The sequence below is a fragment of the Pipra filicauda genome, unplaced genomic scaffold, assembly GCF_003945595.2.
Source record: "Pipra filicauda isolate LSUMZ 115617 unplaced genomic scaffold, ASM394559v2 scaffold121_size3267253_pilon, whole genome shotgun sequence".
Taxonomy (NCBI): Eukaryota; Metazoa; Chordata; class Aves; order Passeriformes; family Pipridae; genus Pipra; species Pipra filicauda.
In genome coordinates, this window is record NW_024103674.1 from 2,745,255 (window position 1) to 2,769,931 (window position 24,677).

A 24,677-nucleotide genomic window follows, 5' to 3' on the forward strand; every position below is an offset into this window, starting at 1 on the left:
GCACCAGAAGGAAGAAATCCTCCCCAAAAGCTTTTTATTGTATTTATCTAGGTGTCTGTAACACACCGTTCACGGGGAGATGTGAGGTTTTGTGGAACGCTGCGTTATTTGAGGAGACAAGGAGCGTTTGTCAAGTATTTTTATACATGCTAAAAAAGTGACATTAAAATTAAGGTTACAAATGAAGAATTCCGTAACTAGGAAATGCTTCATATTGCCTATCCAATCTAAATCAGGCTGCCTGTGCTAAAGATTCAGACTTTCATTATGTGCTTCTTTCCAGACCTCAAATTACCACAGTCTGCAGGATCACATGGAGGAAGAGGCAGTTACTCAGCACCATTTTCACGCACAGAATGTTATTTGCAGGATCTCACACAATGCCCACACTTCTCCTCTCAGATGTCTTCTATCATATTTTCCTGCTTTATCTTGCTTCTTTACAAATACTGTTAAATTTACCTTCACAATTCTTATTCCACTCATGCTGGGTGTGGATCCGAGGAACCTCCGACTTTTAAGAACACTAAATGTTTTTACTACTTACTATATTTGTAGTAGAGTTTCTACAGATAATAATTGCAGTCAGGTGCTTAGGAAGTCTTTGAAGCAGCCAGAAAAGGCTTTTAGCCAGGTCATGGCAAGGTTGGAATCTCTACTCCCTCTTCTATCACTTGAAATAAAGGATTAGTCAGTGGCAGTTCACTGGAACTTTCTGTCTTGACCAGCCACTAATTGAAAGTAAAGCACATCCTGCCAGCTGTTCTCTGAAAACAAGTTAAAAATGGAGATCCTGAACTTCCAAATGAAGTTCTGAGCTCTGGAGGACAGCATGTTTTCTTGGATACAGACCCTTCTCGTTTTGGAGTCCTCGAATTAGAGGGCACAGAGTTAGTGAGCACAGAACAGAGCAAAAAACAAAAGAAAAAAAGAGTTGTTATAGTTAAGTGCCTGGACAGCTGGACTTGCTCCTTTCCACAAGCTTCCTAGGAAATATTAAGTCAACTTAAAATAACTTTTGTGAGTATTTAGTCTTGTCTCTTACCTAATTGAAGTTACCTCTGTGTTTATAATTTAGCAAATGCAGCTAGAGAAAACAGAATATACACACACTTTCAAGAGTCTTCCAAGGAAGGCAACTGCCATAAGATTCCTCTCCAACTCTTCCAGTGCTTAACTACCACGAGTGTTTAAACCACCCACCTCAGCATTAGCCCAAATTAGTTAAACTTCTATTTTCAATTACTGTTTTTAACTGTTTGCTATAATGAAAAACCCTCTTACCCACTTTCCCCCCCATCAATAAAAATGTTGATGTAAAGTGAGCCATCCATTACCTTTTCTTTTCTGAGGGAAATAAATTGAACTTGTTTGATCACACAGAAGGAGCACAGGAACCCAAATGCTTCTGCCCAGTTCTCACCTCTCTCAACTAGAAAACCCTAAATTAATGGGGCACCTGAATGGTAACTAAGTGGTTTTACAATTAGAATTATGCTTAAAACCATTTTCAAGTGTTAATAACTGAAAATGTTATTAGCATAGAGGTACTAATAGGTAAAGAAATTTGCTGTAAAAAATAGATGATTTTCTGCTTTTTAAAATATGCAATTTTCAGGCTGACCTTGTCCCTTTTAAATTTTTATAGCATCTTCAGTTCCAATTTGAGATTTTCATATGGGGTAGGCAAACCTTCTGATGTTCTGTATTAAATGCAAGACACCTCCCTGACATGATCTGCAATATTAATAATATAACAGTACCAATTTCAGGAGCAGCACTGTAGCATCAACACATGCATACCTACAGGAATCAAAATTTAACCATGTACAGCGTGGAAATCTTTAACATATCGCCAGAAGAAAGCAGTTCTGAGGCAGCTCAAACGTTGTCTGAGATTTCCTCTTTTGCCATTCCAACACACGACCTTGTCATGCCTCACAAGGTAACACCAACGTAGCTGATGCAAGAAAACATATGTTTCTCTTTACTGGGCCCAAAATAGGAACAGAGGGGAAGGAGAACAATATTCAGGGCCAAAGCCAGGCTTCTGAAGGCCAGACTTGCAGCTGCCACTGTACTCAGCATAAAACGTCCCCACCCGCACGAGCCCTCCAGTGCTCGCACAGCTGACTGCCACAACACAACTGGGAACGTCCTTCCTGGAAATTATAAACACTAGAGAGTCATTATTTAGCCAGGAATTTGCACTGCTGTTGTCAGAGAGTTTTAAGACTTTGAGACTGAGACGGTTACACTTGCTGTGGGGCACAGTTAAAGCCATAGGAAAACATAAATTATTGGGGTTTATGGATTTCAAAGGAGACTGACACACATTTGACCTTCCATGCACTGGCTGTCTTGCAGGCACTCTTCAATAACCCAATTACCAACTTCAATGTCTCCCATCTAACCACACATATTTCAGATCCTCATCTAAATCTGGACTTAATTATTTCTACCTCTTGATAATCACTAAGAAAATCCTACCAGCTCAAAACCCAGCAGTTTATCAGGACCCCAGTTCAAGGCATGAAGTAAACAGACATTCCTCTCACTGCTTTGTGGACTTCATTATTAATGAAGTAAAATTTGCAGACATCAGGTGGCCACCATCAGAAAAATAAATAGAAATGTGACTGGTCAAAGTAACTCCTCCTCCTCCAGCAGGTCTGAGTTGGCCAGAAGCAAACTCCCTGTGGAGCATGGTGCCCATCCTGCAGTACCATGGGTGCAGAATATCAGAGAACTGCTGCAAAGGACTAATTTAGCCTGAATGGTGACTTGAGAATGTAAAAACATATTAGACATATAAAGAAAAAAACAATCCTGACCTGTGTATTTTTGGTCTTGAAGACAGACAAGGAAATAATATTTAAAAACCTGACCCTGTTGTTACCTTACAGTGGGAATTTTACATTACAAATACAACTTTGAAACAAACCCAAGCTGATCAACGTTAAGTTTTCCAAAAGTAGCCTTAAAACCTTCAGCAGTGCTTGTACTGACAGATCCAAAAAGGATCTTTCTGTAGGAGCTCATCCCGCCAGCAGTATGACAAACTGGTGTTGCATTTAAGGAAACTGGGGCGGGGGGACGCAAAATACTGCTTTTTGCAAAGCTTGATTTTTTAACTTGTTTCTATCGCTTCTCCAGCTACAAAATCCTTTTGTAAATGAGGACACTACCTATCTCCCAAAGTTCATTTTATCAAGCCAATAATTCAGCAACTCGATGGGCTGACAATTCACCCAACTATAGTTTCTGCCTGAGGCGTTAACAAAAAAAATAAAAGAGTAAGGAAAACTTAAAAAATCCTGCTGGAGAGCTGAAGCCTTTGCTGCTGGCACACTGAACAAACAGGAACAATTGAAAGCTATGGAGCAGTTAGTAATTTATACTACTGAGCCTAATGCCTGGACAGTAAGGAAAACAGATGGCTCTGCAATATGGAGATGGCTCCACGAAAAGCAATCGGCACAGGGATGCTGCAATGGCACAGTAGCAATGGTTTGCCTGGTTGTAACAGTCACAGCAAACTGAGCTGCACCATTTCAGAGGACAAAACAAAGGAAAAGTAAATGAGAGCAGAACAAAACAGAAGTTCTTATACAGTTGGTTGATATTCCATGACAAAGCGTGGGCTCGTTCGGAGTTTTTCTGACAGTCCTGCTCAGTTCTGTGCAAATAAACGAGCTCAATCCAGCGGGCAGGAGCAGCTTCCTGGCCCGGCCCCCTCCCAGGAATTCTGCATCACACCAAACGTCTCTGAACGTCAGCTATTTAGCTCTACTTTTAGCTCTGCTTTAAATAAAAGTGTGTGGAGTGAAGGCTGCATAATGAAGGCTCAACACCATGGAGATGGCACAGACTGCACTGGGCAGCATCACCAAGCTGAGGGGGTTTAGTTTCTGGGTTTGTTTCTGGCAGAATTATTTCATTTGTGGAACAAAACCAAAATTGGCAAAAGGAAGTTCCCAACTATGTGTTGGAGCAGTCAAGCAGCTTGTTTGGAATGGAAGGGCTGTTTCAACCCTGAGGACATGCCCAGAGGCAACGGCAGAGCACACATGAAGAGCAGGTGAAGGACTTCTTGACAAACACATAAAGACCTCAAAATAATTTTCTGGAAGTATTACAGTTCAAGGCCATCGTGACTAAGCAATATACCTGTCATGCAAGGACTATAATCTGAAAATCTAACCTGAAACTTTTCAGAAAGGCCAAATCATTATAAACCCTTTGACCACAGGAACCTCTTAAAATAAATATATACTCACTGTGGAATCAGAGCAAAGGTGAAAACCTCAGTTTAAAGCTAAGCATAAGATTCTTCTTCCTCTGCAAGTTTCCTGTGATAAACCAGGTTGTTTAAAGGGCAAGCTCAGTAGATGGAGTTAACAGAGGAAATATTGCCCTGCACACCCTGACAGGTGATGCTACTCAGCTATAGATTATGCTGACACATTCCTGTTTTACTTACAAGATTATTTCAATTTCAAAAAAAAAAAAAAAGTCCATTAAAACAAGTGTTTTACAGTAGAATATGTCCATTATTTTTCTTACATCAAAACTCACTGACACAATTGCTGATGCTGGTAAAAGGCACTGGAAACCAAAACCCTCAGCAGAGTCTGACAATAGGGTTTAGAGCCAGGGAATTTTCAGCAAAGCATCACCCCCCCCACCATGCTTCTGTCAAGTATTCTTCACATCCAAAACTTCAATAGTTCAGGAATTTGAGTAAAGCAATCTCCAGGTATTGTTTACTCAATGACATCACCTATCAGTGTTTCCTGAAATCTAAATGTTTCCTTAGGAGGCTGCAACAACTTCTGGGATGCAAATTTCAACAGAAATCCCACTGAAGGTGAGAAAAGTGTGATTTGTAGTGAGGAAAGACACCAACACATACACGTTGTTACAGATTACAACTGGTGACAACTGGAGTTGAAAAAAAAACCCAGAATAAATTGGACTGAAACAGCTCCAAAGTGCAGGGTCAGTGCTCTGTCTGAATGCTGATGGAGGTGGAAGCTCTGTATTGCTCTTTAAAGTAATTATCAAGTAGGAAATTAAAGTAAGGTCTTTTTAAGGAAGATGACTTCAGATACATTCCTCTTTTTCCAGACTTAAGACTGAGACACTGTGCAACAAGAATTAGAACAGAAGCTGCATGTACAGTCCCAGCATCCTCCTGCCAGGACTGCTGCTCCTGGCATCACTCTTCAAGAAAGCAAACTATTAAGACTGATTAAACACCTACTTTATTTAAATACTCTTGATAATAAAGGGATTTTTCTTCCCCTTTTCTAATGGTTACCTTACGCTGGCAACTGATGGATCCTGTATTCAAGTGTTTTAATTCCAAACAGCAATCTGCTGCATCAATCCCCAAAGTGAAGAAAGAAGGGATACAGAGCCCTGGGCTTTGCAGGGAAAACAAGAGGGAAAAAAAGCACACAGTTTGCATAACACTAACAATCCTACTGACAGGTTTTTCTGACTTTGCAAACTTCCTTTCACTCAAAAGTATTCTTTTATAACCTGACAATTCCCTGTAGCCTGGAAACTTCATGAACATGTCATGTATTCTTGTTTTCAACCTCTCTGAAGTCCCTGCAAGAATCTTTCTAACCTACTGATCAGGATGACATGCAACCACAGACAGGAGATGAATAACTGCATTTGCAGTACCCTGCTCAAACTATTTCTGCCCTTTCCAAGATTCATTGTTTCCCTACAAACCCTTTTAAGGAAGACAAAGAAACATCAACAAGGGTTAAAACAATAAATAGATTTAATGACTTGCAAGAAAAGAAAAACCAAATCATTCACTCAAGGCACTGTTTAACTTCATCAGCCACTGGGAAAACCACAAAGGGTGTGCTGCTACTCCTGTTTGATCATGCAAGTCTCTGAAAACTTTCCCTGGTCCATTATTTATTTAAAAAAAAATTCTTTCCATATTTACCATAAGAGTAGTGAACAGGAGACATTAGTTTTCCAGACTTCACACAGTGGCTGACAAAGCAAAACAAAGACTGAATTTAGGCAGCCATCAGAGCAAGAATCTCTGAAAAAGGCCACTCAAATAAATGCACAGTAAATGCCTCCTCAGCCCACTGAAGCAGAGCCTTCAGCCACTGCTCTGTGTCCGTGCCTACTTTAAAAGCAGGTCATGGATGCTTAAAGAAAAGCCACAGACTCTGATTTCCATCCATCTGGGAATTGCTACATTTTGCAAGTTAGCACATATGAAAATGCACTAAGGACAGGTACTCTCTGAGTTAATTTAGACTCAGGGAGTTCTACTACAAATAACCTTTGTAAAACACTTAACATGCCCTACAACAGATATTTTGGGGCAAAGTGACTCTAAAGAGAATAATCTCTCCATGTACTGCTAACGCAACAAACCCCTTACCATAGCCTGATCATCAGCAAATATGCATTTACTAGCCACAAAAGATCAGAGTTACTTTGAAATTTGTTTGAAGATCAGCTAAAAGCATTTGCAATGCTGTATTCTCTGATTCAGGAACAGTTCTCATGCCATTAAGTCTATTCCATTTTAAACGCTTTTTCTCCTGTTATTCTAGGGAAGATCCACACAGAAGGACAAGTTTAACAGTACAGGAAAAGGGCAAAACTTTGTGAACAAAGTCCTGTCAAATGAATACAGCAATAACATGGTTCACAAGGGAACAGATTTGAAGAATAATGTGTTTTGTTTTACTACCTTAAATTAAATCTTTTACCCCACATCCACCTCTTTCTCATTTCAGGACTCTTTTTACTTTGCAGGGAAAATTGACTGTATCTGAGCAGGTCAATGCTCTATGTCCCTGCTGCTTTTAATTCATGCAACCTGCTATGGCAAAGCTTAACACAAAATTTCTTCCCCTCTCTACGCAGATATTGTTGCCTATTACATGGAAATATGACTTTGAAACACCACGTTTACAAACAGATCATTCCAAAGCTGCCTGGTCTCTATGGACATCTGTGTAATACATGTCTAGTGAGCTGTTCTTTTGAAGGTCTGCCCCCCCATGAAGGGGGTTATGCTGACTGTCTCTTCCACTTGTGCTCACTTTGAATGGACCAAATCATCCCTTGGATGCATCAACTTGAGCAACTGAGTGGATCACCTAACGAGACAGCCAGGCTGCAGCTTTCCTCACAGCTTTTCCCTGGAAGAGATATCAGTTCCTTCCACATCTGTAGGGTGTAGTGGACGACTCCTCTCTGCTCCAGCTCTTCCAGAGGGAAAGTATTGGCCTGGAGGAAATAACAACTAACAGGCTCCCTCATCGACAGCAGAAAGCGAGCGCATTGACTTGTGCCCTTTATGTATTGATGCTCTGGCTGAGTAAATTAAGATGTACAAGGGAAAAGCAAAGAGCACCAGAAGCGGGTACACGACCCAGAAAAGCACAGTAGCAATTTTATATCTTCTTCCATCTTCCTGAAATGTGATTACGGTTGACCTTTAAATCTAGTGGATCAACCAATCGATTCTGCTGGAACAACCCTGTAGATGTGATCTAAGAGAATGCCCACACTTAAAAACCTTCCCAGGGTTGCCTGGCATAGTCATTTTATTTTGTTGTAAAAGTTACCAAGATTTGTCTGAATTGATTTTACTTGCAAGAAAAACACACCAGCAAAACTGCAGCATCAGCAGACACTAAAGGTCTTCGACTCTTGCAGGATGAATGCAATATCAATAGTTATTAGGATGTATTCATACAAGGCACACAAGAGGAATGAAAAGAAGATGGTAGTAATCTCACTTAATCCTAATGCAGCCCCAAGTTAGGTTCTTTAGACTGTGGGAAAAAAAACAAATACAAGGAAAACTATGAACACTCCAAGGTATTTGCCAGGCAAAACACTGAATTTGGAATGGAAAACATATTTAACAGCTCCTTAGGAAGTAAAGCTTTCATGTGGTGTTGGATGTTAGTTCTATTTCAGCTGATAAATTGTGCTTTAACAAATAACCCAAGAGACCTGAGGATGATAATTGTCCATAGTGGGTTTGGAAGTGAGGATCAGCAAACACCTGTGACCCTACTCGTGTGCAGCATCTCTCTGATTTCTCAGAGAGCACAACCCTTATAATTATTATATATTTTATAGATGGAAAACAAAGACGTGCGCAACAAAGTGACTTGTGAAACCTCATCCAGCAAGCTAAGGGCAGAGGAAAGAAGAGGATGTACAACTCCAGAGTCCCTCCAGTCCCATTACAAACTTGGCATCACTGCCTGAAACCTTCATCCTACCCATCAGAAGCGTTTTGAGCAGTCCAGATCATACACTTGTGTTCAGAGTCATCTGGATAGCAAGTTCTTTTAATCAGAAAGTCATTAACTTCCCTCTATATTACGTGCCAGGGTGCCCAAAAGAACCAGAAAATTGGAGATGAAAGGTCAGATTTTGTTTTAAGTTCTCTTGTGCCTGATACAGACTTGATCAGCTCTGTGATCTACGAAATTTCTACAAACAGCTTTGGAAAAGGCACCAAGACAGTGCAGCCAACTCAAAAAAAAAAAAAAAAAAAAGAGATGTCACTGAGCAAACTGAAAATGCTACACTGAAAATTCTGAAAATACCAGATTTGACTCCAGAGTAAAACTAAAGCATAAGGCAAAGCAGAGAACTTGTTAAGTCTGAGTGCAGAGACAACTGCAGAGAAGACTCTAAATAGAACCCAACTGAAAGCAGATGGGTAGGGCAGGGAACATTAGAATCAAAATCTAACTAATGGTAAAACACACAGGGATGTTTTTTCTTAAAAGAGAAACACACATCCACCCTCACTGAGGGATAACCTCAGAGGGAGGAGGAGCCATTATCCTTTTAACTGCAGCTTATTTGACAGCTGAATGAAGAATTCTTTTTCCATAAAGAAAAGCCAACATCTGAAATGAGGTAGAGCCCAGTAACACTGCAGTAGTTGAGAAATGTCATGATTTCCATCAAAAAACTGTTTTGCAGAGATCAGGAACAGCTGTTTCAAACCGAATTAGACTAAAACTGGAAACAAGCTGTCAAAACCCAAAAAAATATATTTTATACATAAAGGAATGTATTTGATTCAGCTGTTTTACCACGGTGGTCAGCCAAAAGAGAGAAATAAAGTAACATTCTGAGATCCAGACGTTGTCACAGAGACTCTCTCATTTTAACACTCTTCATGTAGATTTATTCCTTTGAGCATTTGGAATAGGAAAAATGTCAAACAGCTCATATCACAGATTCTTGAATATTTTCAAACCATGGGCAGCTTAAAACAGTTTAAAGACACCTGAGGACTCTTTCTGCTCCAGTCCACATTCTCTGCATCTTCTGTAGCAGTAACAGGCTGGTGCAATAAGCAAAATACACTCAATTGCTGTTGACATGAAGAGATTAAAATAATTCACTTTAACCCACCACTTGTGGGTAACAGCACATGCATCCAGCTCCTTTTGTGCATGCTTGCAGATCCTGGGAGCCTTTTAGTGGGTATTTTCAATATTGATTTCCACGGGAATTGCAGTTTCATATAATGAGAAGTAAATACATGCATTTAAGAATACACTGTAAAATGTCACCTCTAGATACAACTCCTTTGTGTCTAATGGCCCGGGCAGTAGACAAAGCAGCTCTAATATTGTGGCACTGCCACTTAGAGAAGCTTAGAAAATCCAGATACAGCAGCCAAATGAATCAAGACTGGTGCTGGTTTTGAATAGAACTATTTGTTCCAAAGCACAACTCTGAACATCAAAGACCCCTCTGATTTTATTACATGTAAGACCCTACTTTCCAACCAAGTCTGAAGTAATCTTGAAAATATCCTTAGCATTTCAACATGGTCATTACTTCTCATAACCATGATATGTATTAATTCAAACTAATAAGGATATTAGTTATTACTGTCAGCTTGTCAGTACATGGGCTTTGGAAGAAGAGGTGTCAGGGAACAAGTCAATTAATGGGTTTATTAAAAAAATGTACACTCCAAGAAATGCATTTTTAACTCACTGAAACACCAGGCAAGTGTGCAACTGCAGCCATGGGCAATTCAACTTTCAGATTACTCACACAGTCTGGTTTTAGGCACTTCACTTGAGTTCTCAGCACACTCAGTGGAGCTCCAAAGCCTGACTGAATGCTTCCCACTAAGCCAAGAACCTTATAAAAGAGCACAACAAGGTAATGCTGCTCAGGATACAGAAACTTTTGATCTTTCTCTGTAAAGATCAAAAATGTGAAAGACTAGCACCTGGTAGAATCAATCAGCTTTCATTAAATCTGCTTTTACTAATTCAGAGGACATCTTTTTCTAGGTATACTGTAACTGAACAAATGTCAGTAGCCAAGAGATTTTATTCATGGTTTTTGTTTCCTCTGCAAGTGGCAGCTTTACATTCAGGCATTTAAAATTAGATTAAATGAACTGTTATACGTTCCTGGGCTAATCTTGTATCAGCAAAGGAAGTGATAACATGTACTGGTACGTCGTCTTTATTTCCAGAACTTCAGGATTTTACAACTCTAGCAGATTTAAATGCTAGCTCATACCAAGAGATATACCAGTTAGGAGTTAGTAGTCAAGTAGCTCTGAGTGCAATGTTCATATTCTGATCTCTCTTTTACTGTCAACCCCCAAACCTGCCCAACCACGGCACTACTCAGATTCCAGGAGAGCCAAGACATGTTTCTGAAACTACTCAAGAAGCCTGACAGTCACACACAGAGTTACCAGGCTCAGTCCAGTAATGGTCCTGATGTCCTGGTCTATAATTTCTTACTCAAATTCTTCAACTGTCACAGCATCAGAGCCACAAAACATCACCACTCCTCCAGGGCAGGATTATTCTTCCCTCCCAGGAAAATAAAAATCATTTTTCAATGACCCCCAAGAGGGAAGAGATTTCAAGGATCACCACAGACCCTCTGGGTCACCCACCTTCAACATCACAAACTCAGTATTAACTGCTGAGTATAAAACTGCTGCCACATTTTTCCCAAATGTACACTTCCACAAAGCAGCAGCCAAACCAGTGGGCAGAACTGCACTTTTGATTACAAACAGCTCCTTACACAGACTACTTTCAATTTGACTTGCTTTTAGGCCATCTCCGTGTTTTGCAGCCCAATTACCAACAGCATCTGATTAAGAGACAACGGGGGAAGAACTGAGTATTGCTTATATGCAATTCAAACAATTAAATCACTCTGTGAACTGTCTGAGGGGGGCAACTTCAATAACTTCAAAAGAGAACTCCGAAGAAGAATAGAGATGAGCACAGCTCTGCATTAAAAAAAAAAAAACAAAAACCAAATAACAGTCACACAAAAAGATCTGACAACAACAAAAGTAGAGAGCAACAGGGTGACATCATTAAATTTTCCATTTTATTTGATTTCCTCTAGAAGCTACAAAAACATCTTTTCCATATAAAGAATATCAGTGGGATGCTTATCACCTGCATCCGTTATTTTATATTAGTGTTCGTATTCTTTGAATGCCCTTCACATGAAGGTTACTGAATGCTTTACAAACATCTTTAATTTGCCTCAAAGGAAGCGAGACAGAACTTTGAGTCTCTGAGAAAACAATCCTTTGTGCTTTCAGGGTGGCCACCATCCAAGAGATGGTGAGGCTTTCATCAGCAGCAGAGTCAGTCTGAGGCACCCGGAGCTGGGGTAGCAGCAAACTGCAAATTCAAAGGAATGCTGGGTCCGAGGCTTTCTCACAACTCTCTCGTTCTGCAGTCCTACATATTCATCAATTAATCCTCAGAAAACATGGATTTCCAGCTGTACTTTGTTGTATTCCTCGGCTTCTAAAAGTAAAGCCTCTCCTGCTGATCTAATGGCTGTACCAGGAGTTACTCACCTACAGCCCACGTTTCTGGGTCTGTGCCTGGCTTAGCTTGACTCAAAATCCATTAAAACAAAGCAATGCAGTTTTAACCAATTTGGCTTGATGATCACATCATACTGTGATCACTGTCACACAAATTACAGGATTGAGCCATCCAGCATGACCTGTGTGAAGAGTCCTTGCAGAGGGAAAAAAAGAGTTAGAGGAGGAAGAAGCAGGAGTTGGGCAGAAGTGTTTTGGTTAAAACAGAGCCACATCAATCATTTCCATCCTGAAATAGGCTAACAGCTAGAACATTAATACCTATCAAAGAAACAGGGAAAAAAACCCCCACTCATTAGCAAATAAAGGTGTTGCAAAGCATTAAATAATTCCCACTAGCTGACAAGGGGGCTGTGATTTATAATAGTGTGTATTGATAGATCACTTCCCATAATTAGGAAAAGTGAGACTGGTACTGCTTACAGCATTATTTTGATCAGAGCCTTGAAAAATACTGCTGAATAATAACAAACACCAGGCACAACAACAGAAAATCACCATATCCTGCTCTCAAACTGCTTCACATTCGAAACAAAACTCAGTAAGAATGGTAAATTCTGTTTGGACACATAGAACCTTACTTTACAATAGCAGTCTGGTGTGAATTATTACTATGATAACTCTGGGAAGATCACAGATATAAAACACTCAAAACCATGTAGCAGACAAGTCAGAATCAAAGGCTAATTACTTCTCACTTTTTTAAGCAACAAGTTACTCATCCTCGCTCTTCTCTTCCTGAAGTAACAAACTAACCTCAGTCTACTAAAATATCGAAGAAATTCAACTCATCTCTCTACTGGCACAAGGCAGAATGTGGCAAATTCTCCCCTGCCATAGCATCTTTCTGCAGTGCACAGAAAAAAAGACACTTTAACTCCCTTTCCTTCAGATTATTAGATGGCAAAACCACTTTTACAGCTAGACAGGGTAGCAATAAAATAGTTGTAATAGCACTGGGTTGGACTTTTGTTCAAAACCAACAGAGGAATCAAAGGCAAAAAAACAGAAGAGCCCAAGAACTGAAGATTCCAGGGATTCACAGCTGAGGAGGGAAGATGAATCCTCCAAAAAGAAGATGAACATAATTAATGTTATCCATCCCTAATGCTACTCAGAAAAATTTCATGTCCCACCTTCTTCCTTCTCCAGTAAAGTAAATGTAGAGTACTGGAATTCCTGACTCTCCCCACTACTTCTGGTACAAACACTTTCTTTCTCACCACTGTAAATATCAAGGATAATTTGCACACCACCTGAATTTGCCATCCCTGCCATTGCTGGTCACTAAAATCAACCCTGCAATAATAAAAGTCAGTATTCTCCAGGCAGACAACTGAGCAGTAATTAATAACTGCAGCAGTTGGAAGCAGAGAGGTAACCACCTGTTTCCTAGTCATATTAAGGAAAAAATAAAAGGAAAAAAAGAACATTAATGTAATTCTGAACAGCAAGGGCATTTCACCAAAACATTTGCCTAAAATCACACAGAATTAAGAGCCCATAAAGGGTATTTTTCCAGACTGCCAGGCAAACAACATTAGTCACTGGCTATATAACACTTGGCATCCACAAGGCAGTTCTGTCCAAAGAACCCAATGCACTTGAGACACATTTAGACTAGAAGAAATAGGTTAAATATTATTATCCTATTTTATCTGCAAGAAAAATGAGGCACAGAAAAAAAACATCATGCATCCTGTTCAAGGTTACAACAGCAATTAATAAGAAAAGCAGGAATAGAATCCAAGTGGCCCAGCTCCTATTTTGTGCCCAGTGTACAAGAAAACACCAGTTTGCGTATCATGCATTTCTCCAGTGACAGGAAGATAAACTCCCATGGCTTATCTGCACAGGAAAGGAGTCCACAGCTGGTAATCCCTACAAGCCTTTCCAATGCAGGTCCCTCTAGGAAGCACCAATTCTTACCAGCTCTTACAAAGCAGATTAAAATGTGCTTTTCAGTGTCCACCAGAGAAACCTTTGTAGGGACTTGTCACTTTGCTTCAATTCAAATCCTATTTTATATTTTCATTTGTTCCCTTCTGTGATCAAACCAAGGGATTTCGGTCAAACCCTTTCTTGAAGTAACATCTTTATTGCTCACTGAGAATACCAGTGGCACCACTAACCTTCCCATTCCTATCCTGGCAAACACAGGTGATCCCCAAAAGCCACCTCTAGAAGCACTGGGCAGAGAGATCCAGTTGCCATGGCCCAGTTCTCCTCAGTGCCACACGTCCATCACATGGAAAGAACATCTTTCCCAATTTGGGTGGATGAAATCTCAACAGAACGAGCTGGGTCTCCATGCAACAGGATGGCACGAAATCATAACGCTGCATTTTTGGAGAAAAAAGTCCTGAAAAGGACAAAATCTTGGCCATCTGCCTGAAATTCCAAAGCACTGCCAACACACTAATTCAGTTACATTGTCCATGCTACTGTAAAACTACATTAAATTCAAAGTGCTTGAGCACATCCGAAATTCAAAATTAATGTTCCTTGGAATGAACACTTCCTTTTACAATCAAGATGAAGTAATTTTTTTTTTCCTGTTCAACAGTGTTTCTCTACTATCATGGTTAACATTTAATGTCATTTATTGTCATTAAACTCAATATTTGTGTCTAATCAATACTAAGCTACCAAGGGCAGTCATAACAAGTCTGGACTTTCTCTACACACTCTATTGATTTCTTTTTTTTGAGTCCTACAACAAACACAATTTATACAAATAATTTATCAGGGAACACATCAAAATAATTTAATAAACAAAACCTATATATACCTTTTCTCTTCAGTCATGTGACAGAAAATCATTTTAACTCATTAATGGTAATCTTAACAGTTCGATTTTAAATTTATGTAGAAACAAGAGGAAGCTATGAAGCAACAAATTTAAATCCAAATATTTTTAGTGTATTTCCACATGCAGAGCAACAGTAATTTTTATTTCATTTTGTATTTGCCAGGATATTACTTTTAAATAAATTTATGACAGCTCCTGTTCAGCCTGTTCCCTTGGAAGATTTATAATGCGCAGATACTGTAAAGTTTATGCAAGTTGCCAAAATCATCTTCTCACAGATGAGTAAATTAAATAAGGTGATTTAAATCCTACTCCCCCAGAAAGTCATAAAGTTAGAAAAGTTGATTTTTTGCTTTCTGCTCAAAGCAGAAAATAGCCTTCCCAAAAACACAGTTGTCATGCTTTGGAAGTACCACCTCATGAAGATAAAACGAGACCACCACCACTCACAGACATCTACACACACAGGTTCAAGAAGGGTTGGAATTGGAGTAAAGCACATGGACAAATGCAACTCTGAAAACAGCAGGGAAAACAATACTGCATTTCAGTGAAGTTAAAAATCGAGGAAAAAAATTCAAATAACATCACCTAGTCAAGACCACAAATGCTGTAACTTCTCCCCACTTCTACTGCTGTTAATAATATTAATAGAAAGTCTGAAAACAAATCCCTTACTGCCAAGAGGAGGGGGAAAGGAAACACAACTTGCAGAAGAGCTTTTTCACTTGGGCAAGTGAACTCTGCTAATGCTGCAACTCAGGGAAGACTAAGTTTGCTGCTTTCCAACAAACACAGTGTTTCTGCAGTCTGGTAGGAAGGGTAATTCTGGAGCACTGGTTTGGGAGTTGATGCATTTTGCACACACCCTTCAACTAAACAAATAAAAGCAAACAGGCAAAAGACCTCTACAGTGATTACAGCTCAAATGTTGGGCATGAACTGCTTGAGAGCAGCTCATCAAGAGAGTAGAAACCTTCCCATAAAAGCATTTGCCCTGCTCAGTGGACACACAACAGACTACTTTGTGTTCCACTGGAGCCAATGGAAACACCTGAACAGCCACTGCCTCAGGCACCCACCGGGCGAGGGCACGAAATGCTTTGCCAAGGGCAGAGAGGATGCACCAGTGCAGCCTGTGGGCAACAAACCTCCTCACTAAGGCTGCAGATGAAAAACCACAAAGTTTAAACCACTCAGAGAATGAGTTCACACTCCTGCATTCCAAAAACCTGCACCTACTCTGCACACCAGCATCACTGCAGATGGACCGAGCAACCACAACAGCACGAGCCTCATTAAATATTTTATATATGGAGAAATATCTAACATTGGTTTAAAGTACTTTTTCCCCCCAGAAAACCTCCTTGTCACCAAGTACTGAGAACAAATATCAACAAACATGTAGTTGCTTATTAAATGATGCTCTTATTAATGAGCTGATGGTCTCGTCATGCATAAAATAAACAGCACCAGGAGCAGGCACTTGTCACAGAAATGTCCTGACAAGCAAGAGAAGAGAGTTCTTCCAATGTCTGTCACAAATTCGAGGTCACATATCTTTTTTTTTTTTTAAAAAAAAGCCAAATCTTAATCAGTATTTCAGTCCAGTAAGTGACTTTTAAAATATCCTTTAATCTAAACTTAGAGCCGATGCCTTTTCCCCATGGTGGTTTCCCTTGAATTCCAAGATAATGCAGGAAGCAGGCACCTGGTAATGAGGGATAAAGCAGTAGCACTGCAGAGCCAGTCCTGACTGTTCCAGGCAGTATCAGGCCATGCACACAAAGACCAGAAAGCCTTCTGACTGTTACTGTCAGCTCAGATTTCACCTGCTCAGATACAACAGTATATTACCAAGAAAAAAAACTCAACAGTCAAGATGTACATAACTACTAAAACCAGAATTCAAGTACAATGGACTAAACAGAGACAGTCCACAAAAAAACACCTACTGCTATCTACAAACTCCCTGTCTTACCCATAATACTCTCTGCATTACCCTTGAAGAATGATAGCTCATTTTTATCTTATCTAATATTGTATCTTCAGCATTACATTAGAGGGCACATACAGATCCTTCTGGGAAACAGCACTTCAATTGTAATAAAGATAACCTCTTTTCTTAAATAAAATTGAAGAGAAAGGGAAAAGAAATGTATCAAGTAGAGCTAAATACTGTTCCATGGCTACTGCATGTCTCCATGCACCCCACAGTCAGTCAAGTAATTCACTTCTATGATTTCTACTGGTACATAAAAGAAGTTCAAGCAAAGAAGAAAAACCACTTAGCTGCTGCTTGCAATAAAATAAACTTCCTGTGTTTTCAGCTATAGTTTGGTGAGTGCTATTAAACACCTGGAAAAGGAAAGTTCCTTTACAGCTGCATGTGTATGTAATTAATGCATTTGACAAGCTGTTGTGTTCCCAAACAGCTGCTTCCATTATACTGACAACTTTACCATCTGCAAAACTATTGGGTAAACTACAGAAAGTAAATATCAGGAGAGCAGGTGCTAATAAATAACAAGCACTGCCAAGAAAACACACTTCTGGAAGGGAAGTTTTCATTTTCCCCACTGTACTTTTCCACGCTCCTGGAGCAGGTAAACTGAAGATACTCAGAATTGGAGGAACCAGTGCTGTGACTAACAGGAGCAGTAAAATAATGTTGAGGGCAAGCATCTGTGAAACCACAATTAAATGCAGCCCCTCTCTACTGCACTTAGCCAAAGAGGTCAGTAAATTTGCACCTAAAGGTGGGTCTTCTCACAAGACATACCCAAGCCCAGCTACAAGTATTAATTGTGGTAAATAAAACAAGTTGATTAGTGTCAGGTCAGTCTAATCTCCTGTATTAACAGTCACACCTTAAACACATATTTTCCATTTATGTCTGTGGCATCTTCATTACATTTAACACCCAGCATCGCTCTAACTCTAAAACTTGCCAATGTGTATAAGGTCAGAACAAAATTGGACATTTGCTCGACCCAACATCAAAACAAAGCTGCAAATATAAAGAAACAATTATTCTAACATCCTGTATCTCGTGAACCACAAGGAACAATGATTAGTAAAGCCTCAGCCTAAATTTAAGAAAAGAAAACTAAACAAGCTATTATTGTACGACCAATAAAAATAAGGCTCATATAGGTAGATATGATCCACCTCCAGATTTACAGAACTGCTTAAGTTTTAGGTTTATTCATACACATAAAAAAAAAAAAAAAAGAGCCAATTTGGTAGCACTATGCTTTAAAGAGGTTTATGTGGTTTATGGTATTGGGAAGGTTACTGTCACTATATTCTCCAAAAACTGGCTGAGACTCATTTCAAAAGCAGAAATACTGAGATAAGTGGCCCAGCTAAAAATCTCAGCTTTTAAACAGACTATAAAATAACTTCTGAAGTGCTAGGGGTATTTTGTTTGGTGTTTTGGTATTTGGGTAGGGTTTCTTTAACCATTTCAGGCCTCTGATTGTCTTTTCAATGTTAGACAAAAATAATGCAGCAAAGTGAAGGGTTTTTTAAATCCACAGTTCTATGAATAGTGCTTGCATATATTGTTCTCATGAGATAACCCAGTTATTATCAACCTTACTTATTATTGTTTTAAAAGCGACTTCTAACAGTCTCTTCACGTCTTAAACAGAATGCACTGAAACATGTAACACAAAGTCCATGTATTCATTTTCCCTGTATTTCCTGAATGTCCTTCTGGAATTGCAGCACAGCCCCAGAACTCTCCTCCACCTCTCCTCCCCTGGCAGCCATGGGGCCACTCCTGCCATCAGAAATGCATGAACAATCAAAGGGAGAGCAAAATGCCCTTATCTCAGCTCATCAAAAATACAAGCAGGCGAGCCACAAAGGGGTCACAAATTAAAAATTAAATGCAGGCAGACCTAAAGTGCATTGACACACCACCACTTCTAAACCCTCCCTGCAAAGCAACTGAAAACAAGACACGTAACAAGAACAGAAGGAGGCCAAAAGGAGTCACGAAATAACACTTATTCAAGGAGTGTCTTTAGCAATGAGGAACTGAGCAGCAATAAACAGGAGCATCACCAGAGTCTGTGCTGCTGATGGCAAACCCAGCAGCTCACACCCTGCCACAGGCAACACATCACCTGCAACTGAAACCTTCCCTTTAGCTGTCAAACAGAAATCAGAGACCAAAGAGATAAAAGAAAGAAAAAAAAAACCAACTGGCTTTCTCCTGCAACATTTCACTGCATATACGAGTGCACAGGATACTGAAACTGCCTGCTTTCTGAAATCAGAATCCAGGATTACAAAAAATTCCTCTTCAAAGCTCCATAACACTCTAAGTTAATAAAAAACGACATCAGAACAGCTCTGTCAAAGCTATTTCATTACCGACCGAGTTTACTCTGATAATGACCTAGAGAAGTAATTAAATCCCTGAAGACTTAACTGCATTACAAGTTAGAAGTTTTCATACTTTTGTTTTTGCTGAAAGTAGCATATGAATTCTTTTTTTCTTCAGTGCCAATAATCTGCTGCTAACAGCAAGAAACACAAGCAAATATAAAATATTTTCTCAATTTATAAATCCCTACTTAACAATCTTTCCTATCCTCCATTTTCCAATCATACCAAATTCCTATAAATGCCAAATTCTGTTGATTTTAGAAGACTAACATATATCTGTATTCTGAAACATGACTATACAAATATTATTGTGGTATTCATACAAACTTTACTGCAGTATTCTATTTTAAATCTGAACAATATTAGATTGGTTGGCTCAAGGTATAACAAGAATTTGCCTATGAAGTATTTGTGTACTTTCAAAGTCTTCCTGGCTCACACATCCTGCTAAATAATTTAAAGTGGAACTGTTTCTGTTAATGCTCTAAATATTTTCAGATTTATTACTCTTGCTGTCTTGCACAAGGGTATTAAAGGCTTCAAGATTTCTGATGATGAAGACTTCCCTGCAAGATTCTTTCCTAGATTTTTCTAGGAAAATTCTAAAAGGATTCCTTGATCCAAAACACCTAGGAGGTGACATAAACTGTTGATTCTCTGCTCTAATATCCCACTGCCCTCTGCTACAGTGTTACTGCCAGATGCAAGGACACAATATACTTTCATATTATATCTATGTAAGATGTTAAACATGGAAAGCATTGTCTTTTTAACTATTGTTCTGCTTGGAAGTTTGAAAAACAAGGTCTCCTCTCAATTAAAACACCATTTTATCCTTGAAAGTATATTTAGGTAGATATTATGCTTCTCAACTTCATAAAAACTCAGCAAGTTTGCCATAGTCTGCTGTGTCGCAAATCCAACGTTCTGTGGGAACACACAACTAAATTATATCAATGTTACCTTATTGGACCATTTGTAGGCTTGAAGAAGTTGGCTGTAAAGAGGGGTTTTGTCCTGCACAGGGTCGAGGCTCAGGAGCCCACTGTTGTGCAGGGGGTGGTTCTCGGAGGGTTTCCCAACCAGGGTGCTCAGACGCTCCAGTTCACTGCAAGAAAACAGAACGGCTTTTCTGAAGGTCAGATCTGGAAATCTGAGCTGTACAGTCCTCCTGCAGGGGCAGCCATCAAGCACCAACTCCATTTTAGAATCCAAGTGATACTAAATACCTCCCCAATTTGATTGAAAACATAATCCCTCTCATCACCCAAACAATTCAAAGTTGTCTGTAAGTTGTGAATGAGCTTTTCTTCTAGGAGAGAAAGTCAAGAGTCCTTGAAGACAACCTGGAAAGAGTCAGACTATGGCAGGTCCTGTTTATAACCCAGGGCACCTTCTGAGCAATGCAGACCCTCAGAAACTACCCAATTCTGACTTTAGCATTGCTTGCAGTAATCTTTTAACCATCAAGCAGGCTGATGGCTCATCATCTCATTAGAGAACTCCAGATTAACACTGTCCTCACATAAATACACCCAAGACCTAGTATCAGTCCTAAGCCTGGTGATGGTCCTGCAAAGTCTGTGATTACTCCAAGCACTTATCTGCATTCCAAGTTCTCAGGGCAAGGAAGAATCTCCTGACTCCCATAAGCAAGTTGTACATTTTCAGGTGTCCATAAAATACTCAACTGCAGCATAATAAGCACCATTTTCCCATGAAGCAACCTCACTGTGAAATGATCTATCATTGTTTCATATCTCATTTGTCAAACACAACATTTAATCATAACAGAAGTTAAGCAATTTTTAAAACTTGCATTAATCATCTGAAGAAGGAAGACTGGCCACTCTGCACAGATATAAAATGCAGTTTTTCAAGTGGCATGACTAATCAGGTGCCTTTCTTTTTGACTTCCAAATGTTACATCCTGGTCCGAACTTCAGAACTTCCACTAAATTAAAAGCAGGGCTTGAGCACTTCAAAGGGCAACTTCTGAAAATCTCTGTAAAGAAAAATCCCAAATATCTCCATTTGCATTTAATGAAGGCTACAAAAACAAACTCTAAAAATAAGGGAACTGACAGTAGAGACTTCCCTACTTTACTACCACAAAATTCCTCTTTATTAATCATCATTCCTACAAGTTTCCATGGCCTACTTTCTTTCTAAGCCTCTACTTCTGTGAACACTCACAAATCTGCTTAAAACTTCTTGTCAAAAGAATGCACTAAGTAAATGTGAATAGACATAATAACTGAGGATTTGCTGAACAGGGGTCCCAGTCAATACTTTTATGGTGTACAGGTCCACTGCTAGAATTGACTTCAGTGCACCTTGGAGTATTCCCTTACTAATTCATAGAATATCCTGCGCTGGAAGGGACCCACAAGGATCAAAGTCCAACTCCTGAATTGTTTGGAAACAAGATTTTGGGGTCTTAATAGATAATTCTTCAAAAAGCCCCAGTGTAAGACAAGAAGGATAACAAAAGGAACAGCTCAGCTTCCATGGAAGGAACCATGAAACCTCAACTTGGAAACTAAAAACCAAAGGGATAAACACAAGTTTCTAGAGCAGGGTACAACATCATTCATGAGAATGGATATCTACCACCTTTCCCAAGAGAAGGGAAGGAGTGGGTAACGAATTATATCAACACAATCAGAACTAAAAATCAGCAAGGCCTATCAGCCAGCAAGAAACAAACTCTTTTACACAAACCCCTGAACACTGAATCCCCGGAGGCCAAGAAGATGTTTTGGGAAAGGGTGGTCAAGTGCTTGCCCTGCCCTCGGACACCTCCCTGGACAGTGCTGGTGGCTCCCAGGGGGATCCAGCCCAACCCAGCAGCCCAGTGGCAGGATCCACACGGACCATCACAGAATCCATCAGGTTGGAAAAGACCTCTGTGATCACTAAACCCAAACCTAAACCTCACACTGCCAAGTCCGCCACTAAACCACGTCCCTAAACGTACATTCAGTACTCAGTTCCTGTCTTCAAAGGGAATTTTATTTAAAATGAACAATATTGTTGAATGAAACTGTGAACCAGCCTCTCTCTTCCGCCCATAACTTTCCTCCGTGTCTTCAGCCTCAGCAGTTTCTCTCTACTTAACACAAAACACACCTGCTGGCACTAAACAACTACACTTACCTGGGCTAACTTACCAACCTGACAAGTTTCGGTAGTAAAATGGTCACTCTTGAACCTCTTGGTTGCTACTGAATAAAGTGTCTGAATTTTTGGCAAAAACCGTCAAAAAACCAGAGAAAAATCTCCCTGCAACCGAACACCTCCACCTTGCCACCGCAACCCCACCGACAGCTCCCTCCTTAAAACGAGAACAAGAAACAGGTGAAGACCACGAGGAATATCACGAGCATATTCAGCCCTTTGGGGACTCTGGAATGGAACACCACGAAGGGGCGACGCGCGCGATGTTGGGGGGAATAAACCGGAGCGTTTTCGCGTTTATTTGCCTACGAGCTTCCCCCGGGGAGTGTAAACGGCCCCGCCGGGCGCTGCGAGGGGCCCGGGCACCCCCGGGACCCCCTTCCCTGCCCACCGGGGGGAACCCGGCGCTCACCCCAGGTCGCGGCTGACGGAGTGCAGGCTCTCCTGGAAGGCGGCCATGAAGCCCTTCTCGCGGCCCTCCAGGGTCTCCTTGTTGCGCATCCCATCCTTGAGGCAGTCGAAGACCCTGGTGACGCTGGAGCGCAGCGCCTGGATGGCGGCGATGGCCTGGGAAAACGCCTCCAGGTTCACGCCGGGGCTCAGCGCCCCGTCCGCCATCTTGGCAACGGCCCCCGGCCGCGCCGGCGCGAGGGCGCGGGGCACGCTGGGAAATGTAGTCCGGGCGTGGCCGGGGCGGGGGCTCTTGGTGGTCAAAAGTCGCTTCTTTTGGAGCCTTTTATGCTCTTTCTCCAGCCTCAGGGGGTTCTCCGCCGCTGTGTCCACTGCTGGCCCGCCACGTCAAGAATCACAGAGTTGTCAAGGTTGGAAGAGACATTTAAGATCGTCAAGTCCAACTGTCCACCAGCACTATAACTGTAACCCCTAAATCACATCACCCAGTGCCAAATCCAGACACCCAAATCATAGAATAGTAGCATCATAGAATCGTAGCATCATAGAATTATAGAGCCACAAAATCATAGAATCAAACACTATCCTGAGTTGGAAGGGACACACAAGGATCATCAAGTACAACTCCTGGCCCTGCACAAGATGCCCCAACAATCCCACCCTGTCCCTGAGAGTGTTGTCCAAACACTCCTTGAGCTCTGGCAGCCTTGGGGCTGTGCCCACTGCCCTGGGGAGCCTGTTCAGTGCCCAACCACCCTCTGGGGGAAGAACCTTTTCCTGAAATCCAACCTAAACCTCCCCTGCCACAGCCTCATACCATTCCCTGGGTCCAACACTGGTCACCAGAGATTAAAGAACGTAATGAAGCTGCAGACCATGATGAAGAATATATAGGGCATATTCCATCCTCTGGATGTTCTGTGGATCTGTAGGGCATTTCCCAGGCATAGAAACAGAAACAAAACCATTTAGAATGGCAAGGAAGGTCTCTGCTCCTGCTGCAATGACTGTGCTGAGCTTGAAGCAGGTGAGAGCAGTTCCATCGTCATTATGCTCCTGGGAGGACTGAAGATGTGAAAGTTGGGCCCCGTGTTACAGTTCCATTCTCAGAACTGGGGCTTGGAGCAACCTGGTCTAGGGAAGATGCCCCTGCCCATGGCAGGGGTTGGAATGAGATAATCTCTAAGGTTCTTTCCAGTCTGTGATTCTGTCTATATTTCAGTCATGATCACTTCTGAATCCAACAGGACATAGACCAGGCCTTCATCACCCAACCTTTACGAAGCACTGTGAAGTTTGAGTGCTATCACATCACTAAACAGCTTGATTTTGTAGGAGCTGCTTGTGTTTCAGCTCTTTTCACCCTCGGAGCGCAGCTAAAACAAATAGAGCTAAAGTAAATGAAGCGCTGCACAGGCCAATAGTCACTGCACCCAGAGTAAACTGCAGCACAAGGATAGGCTTTTTGTTTTCTCAGCTTCTAAAGTAAATAACAACCTCTTTCATAAAGGCATTAATTAAAGTCAGTAAGCAAAATCAACACAGATCCTTTAGTCAGAGGTGACTTTTTTTAGATGTAAAATGGAAATGAGTACGGCAAGGAACAGCTGAGATGTCAGTGGCCAAGTGAAGCGAGGCTTTGCCCTCCACTCAGTGACACTTTTCTGACTGTCAAGCGACGGATTCTGAAAATTGCATCCAATCAATTAAATGTTCTCAGGCAACATGAGAGGTTATTGATAAATGAAGCCCTATTACTTAGCATGAAGAATGAGAAAATGAAAGGGCTGCGGTTCCTCTTCTCTTGAGCTTAGTGATGCTGTTGTATCTGAGCACTGAGGCAAAGCAAACCTGGAAGCAATACATAAACAGTGAAATATATAGCAACGTACTTCAAAGGATCAGCAATGGACTGAGCACACTTAGTAAGGCAAATAGGAA

General features: G+C 40.8%; 1 protein-coding gene across 1 annotated transcript in view; it reads right to left on the reverse strand.

Annotated features, from left to right (window-relative positions):
- The window catches only part of MED27 (mediator complex subunit 27), an 82,685-nt gene extending 59,732 nt beyond the window's left edge, over nt 1-22,953 (reverse strand). The window contains exons 1-2 of the mRNA XM_027739341.2: nt 22,738-22,953; nt 20,109-20,253 (exon numbers count right to left, since the gene is read on the reverse strand). Coding sequence (XP_027595142.1) covers nt 20,109-20,253; nt 22,738-22,943 — 351 coding nt within the window. The 5' untranslated portion in view covers nt 22,944-22,953. The remainder of the gene's footprint in view (nt 1-20,108; nt 20,254-22,737) is intronic.
- Between the last annotated feature and the right edge of the window lie 1,724 nt (nt 22,954-24,677).